The sequence below is a fragment of the Ahaetulla prasina genome, chromosome 2, assembly GCF_028640845.1.
Source record: "Ahaetulla prasina isolate Xishuangbanna chromosome 2, ASM2864084v1, whole genome shotgun sequence".
NCBI classification, from domain to species: Eukaryota; Metazoa; Chordata; class Lepidosauria; order Squamata; family Colubridae; genus Ahaetulla; species Ahaetulla prasina.
In genome coordinates this window covers 179,441,647-179,462,256 of record NC_080540.1, presented here as the reverse complement: position 1 = coordinate 179,462,256, position 20,610 = coordinate 179,441,647, and the positions used below count along the sequence as shown (strand labels likewise).

At 41.8% G+C, this 20,610-nt stretch overlaps 1 protein-coding gene across 4 annotated transcripts in view; it reads right to left on the bottom strand.

Moving 5' to 3' along the window:
* The window catches only part of PDE4A (phosphodiesterase 4A), a 323,495-nt gene that overhangs the window by 44,568 nt on the left and 258,317 nt on the right, over positions 1–20,610 (bottom strand). For 3 of the 4 annotated variants that reach the window (XM_058166089.1, XM_058166090.1, XM_058166091.1), the window contains exons 2-6: positions 19,049–19,234; positions 17,353–17,389; positions 16,436–16,509; positions 12,389–12,438; positions 9,157–9,269 (exon numbers count right to left, since the gene is read on the bottom strand). In XM_058166089.1, the coding sequence (XP_058022072.1) occupies positions 9,157–9,269; positions 12,389–12,438; positions 16,436–16,509; positions 17,353–17,389; positions 19,049–19,234 (460 nt within the window). Of the gene's footprint in view, positions 1–4,165; positions 4,957–9,156; positions 9,270–12,388; positions 12,439–16,435; positions 16,510–17,352; positions 17,390–19,048; positions 19,235–20,610 lie in introns of those variants that run through there. The other variant, XM_058166092.1, reaches the window with a different exon arrangement.

Genomic DNA, 20,610 nt, shown 5'->3' with positions numbered 1-20,610 from the left:
GACATCCTTCTTTTTCCCTTATTCCCAGTATTATGGACTTCTCAAGGAGCTGGGCTTGGCATACTATAATACAATACAATTCTCTTTATTGGCTAAGTGTGATCAGACACACAAGGAATTTGTCTCAGATGCATAAGCTGTATCTGGTGTATACTGTATCCTAAATATGATAATTTGAACCAAGTCATTTTGCCTCAAGGGAGAATGGATTGATTGATTGATTGATTGATTGATTGTTCTATAATCCAATTTCTAATTTCTTGGCTATCTATAGTATCCTCAGAAATCTTCCCCAAACACCAATACTCACTTTATCCTGCTTTTTCAAATTCCAACTTTAAGTTCCATGGTGTGTCATAGGAAAAACTACTCCCTGCCTGCATGATCCTGATTTTTGTAGGTATGAACAGGTCATGGCATCTGAATGTATTTTTCCAGATGTCCATCCACCATGGGGGTAGACAAAACAAAGTGAGAAAATTTTACTGTAAACAATAGCATGGGATACAATACTAGTCTTTTTCTTCAGAGAAGTCACTCAAATGATATCAATTGTAGTCAAGGGATTTCATTTTATTACCAAAAAATAAGAAAACAAAGAAAAAGAAAAGATTTAGTAGACAAGAAACAGCTGGATCACAAGAAATAAAATATGAGTTTAAAATTACTGTTGAGCTTGAATTATTATTTAACTGTATGGATTGTTGAAGCCCTTATTACTCAGATATTGTATCCTAGCTGAGAAGGGATAGGTTGAATCCCTGAACAGTCTTGAAATACATAGAGTGAACTAGAATCAATTTCTCCCATTCTAAACAACCTACTAACCTCCCTAATTGTTAGGAAGGTAACTGTCATGAATGTTGTCTTGAGCCACTTGAAAAAATAATACAAAAATGATACTGAAAAACAGACCTAACAATGTAACCTATCATATTTTATACAGTAAGATGTTTATATAGTGGCAAAATATATTTCACTTTTTTAATTCTCCATTATGTCACAACTCTGAATTCAAAAGTTGAAGCCAGCTAAGGGAGACCATGCTGAAATTCAGTCAAGGTGCAGTTAGTAAACTAAAAACTAACCTTGGGGACTAAAGTTGAACCGGGGCTTGAATTTTCTCTGAAAACAGTAGATCCGCATTTCTCATTGGATTCATAGGAAGTGGGAGCGATAGAGGCCCTCTGTACTTATGTCTAGTCCAATAGCAATACATATTTGCATCTCAGTTATAACCTCAACCCTTGACTAATATAATGTCCAGAAACTGAAGCTAGTACAAACTATGGCAATTAAACTATTCATTGGAATAGAGGACGGGGAGTGTATGCTGATAGATCTACACTGTTGTCAATTGCTTACTGAATGCAATTTAAGATGTTGGAATTGATCTTTAAAGTCCAAACATCACCTTTTCATTATAATCCACAATTCTTAATATCTGCAGGAGAATCTTTTGAAGGTATCCCTGTTATCGGAGGCCCATTTCTGTGGTACACAAGGGAGGGCTTTCTCCTGCACTTTCCCAGGTTCTTCAACACATTCTCTCAAAAGTTGCATTTGGCCCTGCTCTCTCAGTAGTTAGAAAGTCTATAAAGATGTATATTTTTAACTCTAAATTTAAAGCAACTTGTATAGCCATTTGGTGCCTCAATTTTAATTTAGCTGAACACCGCAGCCACAATCCTTCCACATGGCAAGAAAGAGATTTGTTTCAGGTGTTGGACTTCACAATATGTAACTGACATGAGATGCCACAAATGGGCTTGCAGGCAGAATCCAAGGGAAGATTTTTCTGTCAAGTTCTACTGAGAATTCTCTGCAGCTTGATAGTAAGAATGCTAGACTGGAAAATAATAATGTAGAGGAACTTCCTGATGATCTGTAATGATCAATAGCTATCAAGATATTGAGAGAAATAATGCCCTGCAAAGATTAATAATTTTAATAATAATAGCTGGCTGACAATTATGTAGTTGCAATTCCAGCACACGTGGAGGACTTCGGAAGGCAAAAGCTGATTATAAGTTCAACAGCAAAGGGACAAAGCTTTGCAGAGATGCTGAGTGATGGTGGGTAAAGAGGAAAGGAAATGGGCTAATGACTAAAGTGTATGTTGCTATCACAGGCTGCACCTACCCATGAGTCACTGGATGCACAGATCCTGCTCTGAATCATGCATGTATCTTTTTCATTAATGTTTTGCAGTTAAAAGGAAAGCCCTTTTGAAACCTTTTTATCTCTCCATTGGAATTTGAGTGGGGAAAACAGAAATACCAGAACACCAGAAAACTTCCAAGATTTTCAGCTCTACTACAGCTGCTACCACTTCCAGAACAGGTCTGCTTGATAGCCTGGGAAAATGCCACCGTGGTCAGATTTGTTCAAGGTCTGACTACTATATAATATATGGTACTTAAAAATATTTTTTAAAACCTAAGAAATTAAGGGAAAATGAAGTCCTTCAGTCAGGGTACAAATCACAGAATGAAAAGACAATATATTTATTCACAATAGTTTGGTATCGGACCCGGCACTTAATCTGACAAATTAAGAGTTATTGTGGGATGTTTGCGAGAAGAGGAGATCTTGAATCCCTAAGGATTGGAAGACAGGCTTGGGGGTAGCAGTCATTGACAAGGTGCCTATGGAATAAGATTTTTGATGCCCAGTTGCTCAGCACTGGTAACACGAGTGACAGTTTCACCAAAGCTTTCTTAGGCTGTGTCTTTCTTCAACTTCTTCCATTTTGAGACAGATTGGCAGAATAGAGGAAAATAGGAAAACAGGAATATATAAGCCCAGCTCAAAGCCTAGAGTAAAGGACTGCCTTTAAAACCCAGCGTATCCAACTCTATGGACTAGGCAAATCTCAACTTCCGGTCTCCAATGATCAGTTCAGGGATTTATTGCAAAGAGTGTTTTTCTGCTATTAACATAGAAAAACAATGTCCGTGAACAGACACCTACACACAGTATAAAGAAATGGAGCTCAACAAACATTTCTACCCCACCACGCCCAATATCACACACCCACAAATTTCTGGCATACTGCCCTCTCCTGCAGACACACTGTTCTAGCTGAGCTCTTTATACAGACAACCTAGCACATGAATATGTACCATTCCACTGATAACCCTTAATAACATACAGCCTGCTGAAGCACACACACGTGCAGGCACCGGCAGTCATGCACCCATCATCCTAGACAAAAACACCACACTGAGATTGACCTCTACGGGATCACAGTAGCGTTTCATTCCTAAAGCTCTCTATCTTATTCAGGTAAGCATACGCTCCCCAAACCAAAACAAACTGTAGCATCCCTTCTAAAGTATCAGATACCATTTTCTTTTAAAAATTCATACATGGAGCAAATTAATCAAGCCCAGGAAACAGAGGGCAAACTCCTACATTCTTGCTGACCTTTACAGTCCCATCTGACAGTCAACCACGAAAATTTTCACTATTTCAGGCTAGGTAAAGTCTGCAAAGGCTGCATTAATCATAACAAGCAAAACTATCACCAAAGTCATTGATAGGCGGCCACAAGGCAAGTATGTCCACAAAGATAAGAACAGATCCCAAACATGTTCTATTTGGCTGATCCCACAAGCTCAGGGAAAACAGCACTACAACCCTTGTTTCAGAGATAGCCTTTGCTAGTCCAAGCAGTACTCAAATTGTATTTGACAGAAGGTACCCTATATGAGGGTCCACCTATGTTGCTTGAAAATCAGGGAGTACTGGAGACAGAGGGCTGCCTGTCTGTTTAGCTACAGGACAGGGCACACGGCAGCAATTCCAGTGTGACATTGTAGGCTGCCAGGAAGGGCACAGGTCTTTTCTCGTCTCCCTGACCGACACAGCACTCCGTACATTGTTGCAAGCAGGACCCTGAGCTGATTGTGCCCATGTCTGATTTTGTCAGGATGCATGCTTATAGAGAGATGCTTGCAGCACGAGACATGCCCCGTGTCCTCTCAGTAACATTAAGTATGCAGTTGATGTAAAGCTCCCTCTTGGTTCCCCTTAATCTATCTCCCCAAGCCAGTGAAATCAGATAAGATGCTGGCTATCCAAAAGCTCATGCATACTCCCCTTCCCAACTGTATCTATCCACAGAAACAAAGCAGACAAAACCCAGATATATCCAGATTACCTGGTCCCACCAGCCGACCAGCCATGGTTTTGCACAGGTCTCACAGAAAAAATCCACTAAGGGCATCTTCTGTTCTTGGCCAGTGAGCAGCGAGGGCTCTCTGGGTTGCCCACCAAAGTGGTATTCCTCCTCTCTAGGCGAGTGGCTGATTAGTGGTGTCCCCTTTCCTTGGGGTTGGCAAGAAAGGCAGGGGTTAATTCCTCAAAGCTGTTCTTTCCACATGCAGGATTGGGCCTTGCATGGCTCTTGCTGGCCAACCTGCCTTGCACAGGAACTCTCACATCTCTGTTGCGCCTCCTCTGGTCCTCCCCACCAGGGGGCCGTGGCTGAAGAAGATATGCCAGATAGGCCCACACCTGAAAGCCTCACGTCTCTGGCTATGTTGCCGATAAGGAGGCGGATACCCACAGTGCAAAGCTGCTCTGGCTATCAGTAAGCACAATCCTCCTCAACTGTCTGGTCAATGTGCCTCCCGCTCTGTCTCCTCCGGTCACATCTTCAGAAGAAACAATCCAGCGGCAGTTCAGAAAGACAGAAGGAAGAAGCGAAGACGGCAGCAGGCAGTCACCGCATGGAAGAACGGTTTCACCCAGGTGGAGCAGGAGGGAGATTCCCAGCCATTTCTGGGTACCACATGGCATGCATCCAGCTAGCAAGGCAGACGCTGCATTGCTAAAAGGCACGTCCCCATCATCTCTTTGGTGTGCGTTTGAGGGCAGCGGTCACCACGGAGACGGTAACTCCTAGTATGGCCTCAGCTGCAGCTTTGTTCCATGGCTTGGCATGCATGTGTGTGTGTGTGTGTATGTGTGTGTGTGTGTTTGTGTGTGTGTGTGTATACTTCTCCCTCCCTCCCTCCCTCTGTGTGTGTGTGTGTGTGTGTATGCACGTTTCTCTCACTGCAGCAATGGGTGCATGGGATATGATGTCAGGTGGCGATGAGGGAGAGAGGGATAAAGAGAGAAGAAAGGGAGTGGAAATGAGGGAGGGAAGAGGAGGGGCAGGAGAGAGGAGGTGGTTAGAGGCGCACAGAAGCAAGAGCTGGCCAAAGAAGGAGGAGGCAAAGAAATGAACGGCATAGCAGGGGGAAGCAAGAAGAGGCAGGGGAAGGGCCACTCTACAAAGATCTAAATTAGATGGATTTTAAAACTCAGGACCTCTAGAGGTCAGAACTGTTGTGGGCTTCTCCCCACAACACCCCATAGACAGTGTTCGAGGTCCCATATCTTCTTGCCCAAGGAGGAAATGGATGGACGCCAGGCATAAAGGGACAGATTTAATATTCTGGGCAGCTGCCTCTCAGCCAGGCATTCCTTATTGTCAGGACTGGGAATAGAAGTAAGGTGATGAGCAGACCGGGAGACAAGAGGCCATGTCTCTCCCTCCCCAATTCTGCAACCAAAGTGGGGATGACGTGGATCTGAGGAAAAGGCATGGGTTTATTGCCAGGCATGGATGTCTCCGCTTACCGATTTTGACCAAGAGCTACCAGACCAACCATTAGCAGCATTATTTCCAGGTCTGACATGGTAAAACATAGCTCTAATGATCTCAAGCTGGAGCAATAAAGACAAGATCATAGGAAGGAGCTAAGAATCTCTGTCCACACTAAAAATGTGAGGAAGGCACAGAAGTAAGGGTTGTAGCCTAATATATTAGGCTACACACATATTATATTTACCTAAGCACTGTGCTGTCAGCATTTAGTTATATTCTTCCTATATATCTATGCCGTGAATACCAGCTGGCCTGACTAGCTACTGATTTGGAATTTGTTTCTCAGAAGTATCCAGTGCTAACTTTTTAATCAAGAAGAAACTGCTGCAGCATGCAAAGAGTATTATACACTGCCCTTTCTTTGAAAACAACTGGTATTACCCAATGAAACAAGAGTCTAAAGAATTTCGTACCCAATGTTGTCATTGACTGACCTAGATGGTTACATCAGGTGTGCAGTAGCTGCGTTTCAGTATTCTACCTATAAATACTCACTGGCCTATTCATACATGTAGCAATGACCCCTCTAGCCCATCAAAGAACCACATGGCAATGTTAACAGGAAGTAGCTTTTACATTTAAACAATGCTGGCAGCAAAGGAACCACCTGCCATCAACTGCCTTACAGCATCAGTTCCATGACTGCAACATGTCAACAAGAACATCATAGGCCACAGAGGTAGGACATGATGCCCGTCAACAGGATATGCTGATCTCTCATTCTGCAGAATCAGATTGTGGAGCACCTCCTTCCGCATTCCCAATATCTATCTTATTTTGATTTTGCACAACAAATCCGTGACTTGATTGCATGCTCCCATTGAGCAAAAGTGGTCAAAGGACACTCCTTACACCACAAGAGAACAAAATCCAGATACTCTGCCTTAAAATTTTATTCCAATTCTTCTTGCATCCCAACCTGCTTCCTCTATTGTTTTGGCTGTCCTAGGCCACTTGTCTCTTTCTCACTTGCTTAATTTGAAGCAAAGTCTACTTATTTAACATGCTTATTTTATTTCAACATAAATATGCCAACAGGAATAAAATGCTGGTTCTCTCAAATATGAATCTGTGTAGGGAGGCAGGAAACAAAACTTATATTATCTATTAGATTTCTATAAGAGCCATGGTGGTGCAGTGGTTAAAATGCAGTATTGCAGGCTAACTTTGCCCACTGCCTAGAGTTTGATAATGACCGGCTCAAGGTTGTCTCAGTCTTCCATCCTTCTGAAGTCGATAAAATGAAGATCCAGATTGTTGGGGGCAATATGCTGACATTTGTAAACCTCTCAAAAAGTGCTGTAAAGCACTGTGCAGTGGTATATAAATCTAAGTGCTATTGATATTGCTATTTTTATCTAGCTCCTTCCTTATAGCCACTGCAAATTTACAAAAAAGATACCAGAAATAATGTTCTGATTGGAGACCCATGTAGTAATAATCTGGGTGATAACTGAAAAGCAAACTTCTTTTTGATATCTTTTTGATATTGGACATCAAGTAGGGAGATAGTGTTGGAAACAGGAATAGCGTTTTGGAAGATTTTTTAAAAAACTGCATGAAAGTTGTGTAGAAACTTTCCAAAGATTCATGAGCCTTATTTAGGAAGTGGAAATATTCCTAACATGAGATCCTTCAGGTGTATTAGGAATTGCAAATCCCTAGATTCCAAAAAAGCATGAACAGGAATTCTGGAGCTTCAATCTCAATATAATGGGAAAGATCCCAGTTGGAAAAGGAGATATTTTTAAAAATTATAATCCAGCAAAGAAAACATTTAATGGCAGATGTAGAGGATACAGAGAAAACTTCAAAGAAACTATATGGCAACCATTACAAAAGTATCAGCTTAGCTTGGAAAGACAGGAGTAGGTGAGGAAGAAACACAAGAATGGCCTGTCTTGATTCTGTTCAGTATAAGAACGTAAGTCCCACTAGGCCCAAGGTTGACTCAGCCTTCCATCCTTTATAAGGTAGGTAAAATGAGGACCCAGATTGTTGGGGGCAATATGTTGACTTTGTATATAATATACAAATGGATGAAGACTATTGCATAGTGTAAGCCGCCCTGAGTCTTCGGAGAAGGGCGGGATATAAATGCAAATAAAAAAAAAATAAGAGGAAGGAAAAGACAAACTTTGAGAGATTTTTAAGAATATGTTATTATAGCTTGATATAATGGTGTTCTACTATTTCTTGTGGTGTCTGTTCCTGACCTATTCTACCCTGAAGGGCTGGCAGCAGAGTCAGTTATTTAGTGCCAAGTTATATTAATTTATCATTTGTAGAGAAAAGCTAACATCCTACCGCGTTAGTGAGGTCTGCCTGAGACTTGCTGGCAGGCATCCCTGTTGCCTGGATGGAGTGCCAATACAGTAAGAGTTCACGTAGATTTGTTTAAATTAGGCTAGTAACAAGTTTAAAGACTTAAAGGCAGCAAACACATTCTGGGGAAATTTATTTAACTTCAAGATTAAACTAAATCCAAAATAAACATGGTCTTCCAATTCTTTTTTTTTTCCTAGAAGAAAAACAAGTTGCTTCAGAGTAAGTGACATCATACTCCACATCAGAGTTATACATTAGGACTATGAATCTTCTCCAGGTAAAGTGTGCCATCCTTGGACTTGAACAATTTATTAATGACCAAAAAGAGAATGCTGACAGAACAAAATATAGCTTTATTTAATTCACTTTCATTAAAATAAAAATGAATTAATGTGCAATGTCATTAAAAATTTACAATTCTGTGGCCACTATTCAACCACTTTAAACCATCTTACAAATCCTCAGAGAGACATCTAGAGAGATTTTCTTAAAAAATAGTGGTACTTTCCAGAGGATGAACCAACAATGACTATAACTTCACTTAAGAGTATGGTTTTTTTATCCATAAATTCCATTTTCAGATGATAAAGAACAAATCACTATACTCCTGATTTCAAGACAATCAGATCCTCTAAATGCTTTTGGAAACACCAGTGAGGGGTCGAAAGCACTATTACACTTTCAGATAAATATCTTTTGTATTTCCCTGTCTTCCTGATGCTCAGGCAGTGAGCATGTCACAGCTTACATAGCTAAAACAAATCATCCAAACATAACATCAATAAGTTTAAGGAAATTTTGAGGGTGTAAACAAATGTTTGGAGTGGAAACCTGAAAAAAAGGACACTCGAAGATGTGACTACATAAACTTAGCTGCCATGGATGCTGACTGATTACTGGAGAATAGACCATAACAAAAAGTCAAAGGAGCTGAAATATTTCAGAGGACAATATGGATCAGCAATATTTTGGCTTTGTAACACAAATACGATGCATACTACATAATATATGCTGTAATATATAGAATAAAAATAGAGAAGACAAATATGGGCTGTATACATTTCAAAGTTGACAGATGTTTGGGTGGAACTAATAACAGACAAAATATTGACATCGTCCTGGATACTATGGTGCATCAGCTGCATTTGCGGAACACTCTTCCTTACCTTGTTAGATGCCATCTCACTGACAGAACGATAGGTCTGAATGGTCTCTAACTGGTCAAGACACCAGTCTAGCTCCTCCAAGGTCTCTCTGGCTAGTTGTTGGTATGTCTCTTCTACAGAAGAAGTGGGAAAAGAAATCACAGTTTAGGTTCAAGGGATCTTTCAAGCATTTCCAAAAGAACTGAATGTCTACCTCTATAATTTTCTTCTCAATCCCCTTGCTAAAAGCATGTGAAGATCAGATTCACTGAGATAATGCAAGCAAAACTAGACAGTCATGCCCAGAAGATCATCTTTAGAATGGAAGGAAGGAAGATGATGGTGTCAAAGCCACTCAGCAACCCAACCAATTATCTAAGGTAACTCACCAGGGTCCAATATGTTTTCTATTTTTGCAACTTTCTTTAGGTTGCAAAAACACACAGGGGAAAGGTGAGTGACAAATTTTTGTTTGTTTGTTTGTTTACATTTATATCCCGCCCTTCTCCGAAGACTCAGGGCAGCTTACAGTGTATAAGGCAATAGTCTCATTCTATTTGTATATTTTTACAAAGTCAACTTATTGCCCCCCCAACAATCTAGGTCCTCATTTTACCTACCTTATAAAGGATGGAAGGCTGAGTCAACCTTGGGCTGGGCTTGAACCTGCAGTAATTGCAGGCTACTGTGTTCTAATAACAGGCTCTAACAGCCTGAGCTATTCCGGCCCTTTGACATACATGTCAGGATACAAATACTGCAATCAGCCACAGGTGGTACATGTGTAGTGTAAGAACAATACATTTGGAATTGGGATTGAACTTCTGCACTCAGGACTTTAGGATTGGCCCAAAACAATTTGCTTCCTGAGACAGAACAGCAAATGGCACAGAATTCTCTGTTTAATCACGATGCAAGTTATTTTGGCACTTCCAATATAGGATTCCACAAGGATCTCTTCCCAGTCATAAACTAAAGTCATGGCATGAGTATCAGCTAACTTAAAACAGCCACTTCTCTAATAGTAAAACCAATCCTACAAGGCTCGTATTTTCCCATAGTATATTCCTTATTTACTAAAATTACTAAAATTAATAGATAACAGATCAACAGAGTTGGAAGGGACCTCCTCGTAGGTCATCTAGTCCAACCCCCCGCCCAAGCAGGATACCCTACACCATGACTGACAAATAGCAGTCCTCAACAGGGAGCTAACAAAGCTGTGTTTCAGTCAGGCAGTGCTTGATCCTGGGGATAAATTTGTTATATTCTGCTACCTCCTTATAGCAGGTGAAATGTGCTTACGGGAGAAATATGCTGAAATCTACACATACCACCTGTTTCATTGGCAGCAAGAAGAGGATCCCTGCAAATATGAGAAGCATAACTTAATTTTGTTGTACCAAGGGCAGAACAATAATTGAGAGGTGTGGCATAGTTTGATAACTTTCCCTTATTTGCCTCTACAACTATCCCTTCCAATTCACATGACCCACTTACTGTAGGTAGAGTGGATTGCTCTGGGACAGATAATTTTCTATAAGAGGAAGGGGGGTGGGGGAGGAGGAGGAGAAAGAGAAACCAAGAGGGAACTTCCTGCTTCTGGCCTGTTATATTTCTAGATAACTGAACATCCACACAGAAGCTCCCTATAGTTTTAATTGTCAACTACAAGTATTCTCTATGGCCTATTCAATAATCCTAATGAAAGCTTCCATTTACATACAAATTAAAAACAAAATGAATCTCGGCAGCCCATTAGTTGCCACAATCAATAAATTGGCATATTCTAGCACAGCACCGTATTATCAACCTATCAATTTCCACATCCATTCAAAGTAGCCCCTTTCAACAACCATACAGGCATCAAACATGGTCAGAGCTCAGATTACAACTTATTTGCATCTGTTAACAATTCATATGCTTGCACATAGATATAAGCAGATATCATGCCACAATTCCAGTAGCTGATGAATTAACTGAGGGTTATTTAATTAAAGTTTCTCAACATAGCATATATTATATACTATATATCATACTTGCTGCATTTACATCTGCATTTTTTGTGAAAGACCAAGCAGTTGTCCCTCTAAACCTGCATCTTTTGCATCTTAGACAGCAGTAATTTGTAGTCAGTGTTATCTCCTGGCATTAATATCAGGCAGCTGGTGCTGCATGTTTTCTGAAGTTGACTCTTTTTCATTTCACCATTCACATTATCACTCACCAGACAGGGGCTGAGCAAGCTGTGGCTCTACTGATGTTTAATTTCACCTCTCATCATTCCAATCAGCATGGTCTATGATCAGCAAGGATTGGAATTGTAGTCCTATCTCACCTAGAGGGGTTCTCCCCACAAACCCCCAACTTTTGAAGTAAGTCTTTCCCACAGCAGATCTTCAAAGGTGCCACTGATTATAGGGTTCTACAGCTGTAGGAGCTTTGGTCAATTTTTGGATGTGGGTCACTCCTCAAATGTCATAACTACATAATACTACTTTACTTGGAAGGTTCCCTTTCATTTAAACCCTTTCATTTAAACAACAGAGAAGATTCCTCCTGAGGCAAGAACTTGAAGAGCTATCAAAGTGTTTCAATCTTCCTCAAAGAAAGATAAATTGGGTTGATTTTTCCCATTCTGACACATCTCCAGAGGAAAAGTGAATGTCACATTTAAAAATGAATGCTATCTAAAGTGTAAAACCGGAGGGCTAAATACTGATGCATAGCTTTTTCTATAAGCATGCTGTACTTAAGAGTGTGTGCTTGGCCTAGCCAAGAAGACATTCTGAAGAGTTCCCTAATTAATATGGACACCGCCTGTCTGTAGACCCTCCTACACAAGCATCAATGAACTGAACACAAGATTGGCGTTTCTGTGAAGAATATGTGTCCTTTACCACAACTTTTGCACAACCCTTGCTTAGAGCCCTCAGGTTTATTTCCTCCAAACCTGATGTCAGAGTGAGCTGCCTTAACTTGCCTCAAAGTATGATTCCACATTGGTACCCAATGCATTCAATCGTGTTTGCTTTTCCCCAGAGGAAGATGATGTAGAGACTCATCCAAAGCAATAATCTTTCACAGAGAGAGGAATTTTCTGGGACACTTTCCATACATTTCCATAGGTGCACTTTGTACTTGTTAAGATTTTTCATGCTGAGATCCAATGCCAGTCTGCAAGATTGGTTGTGTGTATGCTCTCTTGTCTGAATCAGAATTTTCTTGGTCATAGAAAACAAAATGGCATTACCTGAGAGTGTGGCTTTGCAAACAGCTGGCTGCCCGCCTAAGGGAGATCTCCTAAGGGAGCAAAAAATAGGGAAAAGTTCAGCATCTTCCTTGCTGCACAAAACATAAAAGGAGCTAAGCATTTTCTTCTGCTCACCTTGTTCAACAAGATAACACTTTAATATGCTTGCAAGTAACATCGATTATCTCAATAAAAAAATTTATGTGCTAAAATATTTGCACATCTCATCATGGGGCTACTCTGGACAGTATATTTAAAGTTAAAGAACCAGTGTCATGGTCAGATCATTTTCTTCTTCGCCTGGACTTTCGGACCGCCGTTCATCACCGCAGGGAGACGGAGCCAATGCGTTGGTTCCGTCCCAGGCGCCTGATGGACCCGGAGAGGTTCCGGACGGAGCTTGGGCCGTTCCCTGAGGATCTTACCCACGGCACGACTGAAGAACTGGTTGCGGCCTGGGAACGGGCCGCGGCTGGGGCTTTGGACCGTGTCGTGCCTTTGCGGCCTCTGACCCGGCGTAGATCTCAATTGGCTCCCTGGTTTTCCGAGGAGCTGAGAGAGATGAAACGCCGGAGAAGACGCCTAGAGAGTACTTGGAGGTCTAGCTGTTCCGAGGCTGATCGGACACTAGTGAGGTCCTTTACTAGGACCTACCTAGTGGCAATGAGGAGGCGGCGTTCCTCGTTTCCACCCTCATTGCATCGGCAGATAACCGCCCGCCGCCCTGTTTCGGGTGACCCGTTCCTCCTCCATCAAGAGGATGGGATGACCTTACAGGGATGAGCTGAGGAGTTTAACGGTTATCTATACGATAAAATCGTTCAGCTCCGGGATAGTTTGGACCAAGATTGCGATGATCCAGCTGAGATGACAGAGACACGTCTTGTTGAGGTTATTTGGGATGAGTTTGATTCTGTGGCTCCGAGGACATGGACAGGTTGCTGGGAGGTTACATGCAACTACATGTTTACTGGACCCGTGCCCTTCCTGGTTAGTGCTGGCTGCTCAGGAAGTGACACGAGGCTGGCTCCAGGAATTATAAATGCTTCTTTGATGGAAGGGTTTTCCCGCCGCCTTGAAGGAGGCGGTGGTGAGACCTCTCCTCAAGAAGCCTTCCTGACCCAGCTATTTTGGGTAATTACCGTCCAGTCTCCAACCTTCGCTTTGTGGCGAAGGTTGTAGAGAGTGTGGTTGCATGGCAGCTCCCCCGGCACCTGGAGGAAACTGTCTATCTAGACCCGTTCCAGTCCGGCTTCCGACCCGGTTATAGCAAGGAGACGGCTTTGGTCGCGTTGGTGGATGACCTCTGGAGGGCCAGGGCCAGGGGTTGTTCCTCTGCCTTGGTCCTATTAGATCTCTCAGCGGCCTTTGATACCATCGACCATGGTATCCTGCTGCGCCGGTTGGAGGGATTGGGAGTGGGGGGCACCATTTATCGGTGGTTCTCCTCCTATCTCTCTGACCGGTCGCAGACGGTGTTGACAGGGGGGCAGAGGTCGTCCTCGAGGCGCCTCACTTGTGGGGTGCCTCAGGGGTCAATTCTCTCGCCTACCCTGTTCAACATCTATATGAAGCCGCTGGGTGAGGTCATCAGTGGTTTCGGGGTGAGTTATCATCTGTACGCTGATGATACTCAGCTGTACTTTTCCACCCCGGACCACCCCAACGAAGCGGTCGAAGTGCTGTCCCGGTGCCTGGAAGCTGTACGGGTCTGGATGGGGAGAAACAGACTCAAGCTCAATCCCTCCAAGACGGAGTGGCTGTGGATGCCGGCATCCCGGTACAGTCAGCTGCATCCGCAGCTGACTGTTGGGGGCGAGTTAGTGGCCCCAAAGGAGGTGGTTCGCAACTTGGGCGCCTCCTGGATGGACGGCTGTCTTTGATGAACACCTGGCGGCCGCCGCCAGGAGGGCCTTTACCAAGTTCGCTTGGTTCGCCAGTTGCGCCCCTTCCTTGACCGGGATGCCTTATGCACGGTCACCACGCCTGGTTACGCCTAGGCTGGATTATTGCAATGTTTCTACATGGGGCTGCCCTTGAGGTGCACCGGAGGCTGCAGTTAGTCCAGAATGCGGCTGCGCGAGTAGTAACGGAGCCGCTCGTGGCTCCCACGTGACATCGCTGCTCCGTAGCTTGCACTGGCTTCCTGTGGTCTTCGGTGCGCTTCAAGATTTTGGTAACTATCTTTAAAGCGCCCATGGCTTAGGACCCGGTACTTACGAGACCGCCTGCTGTTACCCTTTGCCTCCCACCGACCAGACGCCTCACAGAGAGGGTCTCCTCAGGGTGCCGTCCGCCAAACAGTGTCGGCTGGCGGCCCCCAGGAGTAGGGCCTTCTCTGTGGGGGCAGTGACGCTCTGGAACGAACTTCCCCCTGTCCTGCGTCAAGTGCCTGATCTTCGGACCTTCCGTCGTGAGCTCAAAACATATTTATTTATTAAAGCGGGACTGGCATAATTAGTGTTGAATTTTAATTGGGTATTCTTAATATTTTCAAAATTTTAAATCTAAATTTTAATAATCAGCCTTTAAAATTTGCTCTTTTTAAATGTTGTTTTAAATTGTATATATTTTGTTTTTATTCTGGCTGTACACCGCCCTGAGTCCTTCGGGAGAAGGGCGGTATAAAAATTTAATAAATAAATAAATAAATAAATAAATAAATAAAATATTACATACCACAGCACCAAGTTTGTGTTCTAGAAATTATTACTATAAGGTGGAAATATAAGGGTTTTTAAACATGGAACTGGGGCAACCTCTTCTCTATAAGCCTTTGAGAAATTAAGGTTCTTCCCTTGTTTCTCTTACCTCTAAGGAGCAGCAGTTGCATTCATGTTTTAAATACAGGAAGTTTCAAACGGCTACACATTTGACTCAGAATGTAGGGTCAAGAAGAAATGGAGCCCATCAGATATTGTTGAATTCTAACTCATAAAACCCCCAATAATATCCATACTGGTTGAGGCTGATGTGTGTTACAAGCCAACAATGTCTGGAGACCTGGAGTTTCTCCTTGGACTGGCCCCTTCTAGTATCATAGTATTGTGAATGTTCAAATGGAGCTGCATTCCATTCTTGTCGTGTGTTCTAAAGTTCTGAATTCTGTCTCTGGCATTGATTAGTCAGTGACAGGAGTTTGACAAATGGGAATGAATTGAAAAGAAAGGAACGAATGAATGCCGTCATACTCAATATTACAGGATTCCCCCCCTCCCATTTCATAAATATGTTACCATCTGTGGTCTAGCTAGCAAAGGTTACAATTATGTTGATTTCACAAAAAAGGTCCAATAAATTATTATTATTTTTCATGAATAACTTAAGTGGCCAAAAACTTCTGGTCCACTAGCAGATGTTGTTGGAGTGCAACTCTAACTATCCTTCAACACTATCCATTCTGTGTGGGGATAACGAAGACTCCAAAGCTTTCTGGAATCCATATGCTGCCTGGGTTTAAATGAATACATGTGAAATAAATTTTTGAATACTTGTCTGTTAAAGCATTAAAGTAAAGATGTCCAACAATGTCAGGAAGTCACTTTAGCACTATACTGGATATAGTGGGAAGCAACTTCTGTCCCTTTCCAATAATATCACATATGAATATTAAACAAAAATGCCTTGTTGGCATTATCCAAGGATCTAGATAGTCCAACAATCTTTTTCCAGTCCTAGATTGGAGGTGCTTAGAGAAAACTGACAAGCAACAGCCAACTCTCACTGACTTTTTGCCCTCCAGGAACTGGTATTCAGAGGAACACAATCCTTGTACCTGAGGAGTTTATTTAGCTACTGCAGTGAAAGATGCATACAATTTCCTGTTCCAATAGCTCTTTATCAGCTATGTGGACTACAAAAAAGGGAGTATAATGCAACAGATTCTCAGGAATCTGGAAGATACTGAAATTTTGCACATGAGTGGCTACTAGGTCCTCTAAAAGCTGCTTATCCAATAGACTTGAAGACCTGGTATCTGTAACTTGGCTTCATAAAAGATCAAGGAGTCATCAATAGTTTAACTCGCCAGGTCTGATGGACACTTACTTATTGGATGTTGGCGTAGGAACATTTGCCAGGATGGAGAAATTATTACGTACGCTCCTCAAGCTTGCCAAGACCTGTAGAAAGTACATATGGAACAAGAATGTTAAGAGCAAAAGCTTGCAATAGAATAATTACAATTAACAATTAAAAAGTAGCAAAGTAAAGGAGTCTTCCTCCCCTTAAAGAATTAGGGGCTGTAAAGGGAAGAGGGAGAGTTGAGCCAAGAAAGTTCTTTCCAGGCCCAAGTGGAAAAGTGTATGTTGTTTCTAATATGACACAAAAAGAATTAACTTCCTTTTCCATTCTTCCAAGAGAGAAAAGCTCTAGATTTCTCTAAATGATCAGAGGTTCGATACATTTTTCATCAATAGAAACAAGGAAAAAAAGAAAACTCGGCCACACTGATTGGTGCCTGATAGAAATACAAAGGATGCTATCAACCTGATCGTCTGCAACTCTTTTCATCTACACATATACTGCTACTGAGAAGTGTGTTTTAAGGAATGTGGTTAGCCTCTAATAAAAGTGGCTTATTCTGTCACAGTCCATTGTGAAATGAAAGATCTACTGTAGCGTAGTAAGCTTTATGAACAATTCTGAAATAAAGAAAAATAATGAAGACCAATCAACACCCCCCCTCCCCGTAGTGTACAAGAGTTTGCAAACTACAAATTAAGGCTGCTTCAAAGTTTGAATTATGACTGATTCCTTCTAGGAAGGAGGGAAGGTTCTTTTGAAGAGAAGCAAGGAGAGCTAGCATATGAAAAAGAACATATTCTTGGCCATTGACTCCTCCCTACTTGGTTGCTAAACATCAAATCTGAAGAAAAACTCTAGAGAACTTAAAAGTATTTTGTGGGATTTTTGATAGGATCCTCCTATGTATAGCAGATTTTTCTCAGGGGCTTGAGCCATACCTGGGCAAATGGTGTCACTATTAGGTCTTCGGCATGCCTGTAAAGGAGAAAAATGACAGATCTGTGTTACATTGAAGGGAGGGAACAGAACCTGAAGTTAAAAGTTTTAAATGCTTGCATGTGGGCATGTTAGATGTTTTATTTTCCCTCCTTAATTTATCCCCTTTCTTTTCTATTCATTTATTTTTTCTGGTCTCCCCACCCCCCACCCCAAGCTAAAGACTCATTACATTGGCAGGGACAGAAAAGTTCCGGTCTTTCTCCTTTAACTCTGCAAGTATGTTCCCAACTCTTTCATTTCACGTCTAATATAGAAGGGGATGGAGTCATCCCTATTTTTCCAATATCTGGCCCTACCTTCTGCTGTCCAAAAAAACAATTTCTCAAAAGGTAAGGAATGGCTTCACCCCACCCATCTGCATCTAGATGAGTGTTTCTGAGCCTCAGCAACATTAAGATATATAATGCATACATTATACAATGTATAATTCCTAGAACTTCCTCAGCTAGCACGCTGGATGGAGAAATTCTGGGAACTGAGGTCCACACATTTTAAAGTTGTTGAGATTGAGAAACACTGATCCGGAGAAAGGGTGCCTAACTTTATTATGAAAACATCCCAATACTTTTATCATACTTTCATGAGCTTAAATGTTACAGGGGACATAGCAGCAATGTAAACATGAGGTTAATAAAATATCTGGACCTCTCTCTTTTTTGGCGTATGGATAGTGTGTGTGATGTTATGTAAAACAGTATTGTTAAACCGAATGGTCTTATAACACAGCTATTTTTCATGGTATTTTTGTAAAACATATACAATGAGCTGTGAGCAGCCTAGAGTCAAATAAAATTGGGTAACTCTAAATAAATAAATAAAGGGAAGGAAGGAAGGAAGGAAGGAAGGAAGGAAGGAAGGAAGGAAGGAAGGAGGGAGGGAGGGAGGGAGGGAGGGGAGGGAAAGGGAAAGGGAAAGGGAAAGGGAAAGGGAAAGGAAAGGAAAGGAAAGGAAAGGAAAGGAAAGGAAAGGAAAGGAAAGGAAAGGAAAGGAAAGGAAAGGAAAGGAAAGGAAGCCACCATTTTTTCCTTTTTGCTTCCAAATTCCAGCATTCCAATTTAAGGGGCGTAGAAATTCCCTGACAGAAGGAGCTAAGAAAACTCATGCAAAAAGTGAGCTTTGCTCTCTTTCTCAATTGTGCTGCAGGTGCCTTTTTACTTTATGTTGCAGAATTTGTTTGTGATTGCAAGAAAATTAGGCTGCAATGTTGAGAACAGGTCTTCATGCAAAGGGTGTTGGCTCTGCTCCGAAAAGAAAATGTAGTTCCTTCGCGACTACCAATAACTATGTCTTAAGAGGCCACATTTCTGCACTCATTCAGGACTGCCAGCTAACATAGGGAAAGACTTAATTGGTACTGATGGAAGATTCACAAGAGAGCCTATAAGCCTCCCAGTCTACGGCTGATCCAGTGCTGTGGTCAATAAGCTGATTCCTAGTCTTCCTTTGGTTCAGGGAGCTTGTCGCTGAGAAAGGGGATGCAATAAGGTGCCTGGCTTTCAACCCACCTGCCACCCATGGGACCTGTGTGTTTTCCAGCCCAAGGTCTACCTGCCTGGGCATTTAAGAGACCTGAGGCTTTATCTGATTGCTCTATAATCTCCATGAAACCCCACTGAAGAAAGAAGAGGGACTTACGCTTCACTAGCAATGGAGGAGTTGCGTGACATGGTCTTGGGTGACATGTCGTAATCACTGTCCGAACGATACAGGAAGGACTCACGCCTTTGGCTCTGCGGAAAGCTGGGGTGAAGCACCAATCCAGGGCTGGCCTGGGAATCCAGGGGGCTGCGACCTGGAGATGGGCCATTTTCCACTTCAAAGCTGCCAGAGGAAAAAAGAAACATGTCAAGGAATTCAAGAACGTTGTTCACCCAATATTAAAAATATAGGACCTCTGAGAGTGTATTAATGTGGGAAGAATAACCAACTCAAAGAGTATTCGGGAGCTCTGTTCAACATCCACTCTTATTCACAGATCTGTTTTGTATCCTGGGCTAAATCATGGATTACTTAAATATGGTTTATTGATTAAACCATAATTGGCGGGATTCAAAGATTATATTAAGATATAAGCATGTTTAATAAATTATAAAAGACAACACACCAATACATTACGTATTAAACAGTTATACGGGAAATCATGTACATTACTTGGGTTAAGTTCATTTTTTTAAAAAACAGCTCATAAACACAAAACAGTTTAATACAGATTATCTTCTAGAATCCTCTGTATACTAAACCTACACCAAATTTACAGTTGGATTAAAAAAGGTATATTGTTCCTCACTCTTTGCAGATCTGATGCAGGCACATAAAGATTAAACCATAATCTCAAATTAATTTTCAAAATCTAGATTCCCACTTTCCACTTAAAAAAAACCCCCCAACCTACTGATCCCACACTGGAGCAATATTTTAGAAATAATGTGAACTGGAATTTCAGAATTAAATGTTGAAAGAATCTGGGTCTCACTGCCACTCTACTGCACTCCGTATATTGCCCACAGTATATCTTTCCACCAATCCACAAAGCCAGTTAAAGTTCAAACAAAGAGTTCTACTGAAGTTGTAAATGGAGCATGTGTAAATAAAACCAGCCAATTTATACCGGCCATATTGGTTTATTTATTTTACATAGATACTAGGCTTCACAACAGAGCATGTAAAATTTACTTTATGCAAAAGTGGAACTGTTTAGTAACCGGCATAAATGACGCCTTAGAGAATCACTCTCTTCCTTCCTCATTTTTTTTTTTACCTTTTACTCCCCCTGCTGGTCAATAAACTGTTCCTGTATAACATATACATATTTCTATATAATGGTTAATTGTTCCAATTGCATTCCTGGACTGTAAGAAACCGACAGCACAATATGTATAGGAAGTAAACTGTCAGCCCTGGAGGCCATCTTTTTCTTTGGACCCTGACATAAGCCCCATTCTGTCTTTTGGGAGCTTCCTCCTAAAGTCTCAACAAAACAATGGCATAAGATGTTTGCATTAACAAGCTATGCAAAAATATCAACAGAATCCCCACCCTTCAGTGAGTTAAAAGTTCTTCGGAAATATGGTGAAAGACAGCATCCATGGTGCTCTTCTACAAGATTCAGTGCTATTCTCCAACCCTGTGTATCCTCAACCACACACCACTAGTACCCTTTATTACAATGCGCGATTCCTCAAATACTAGCAAATGCT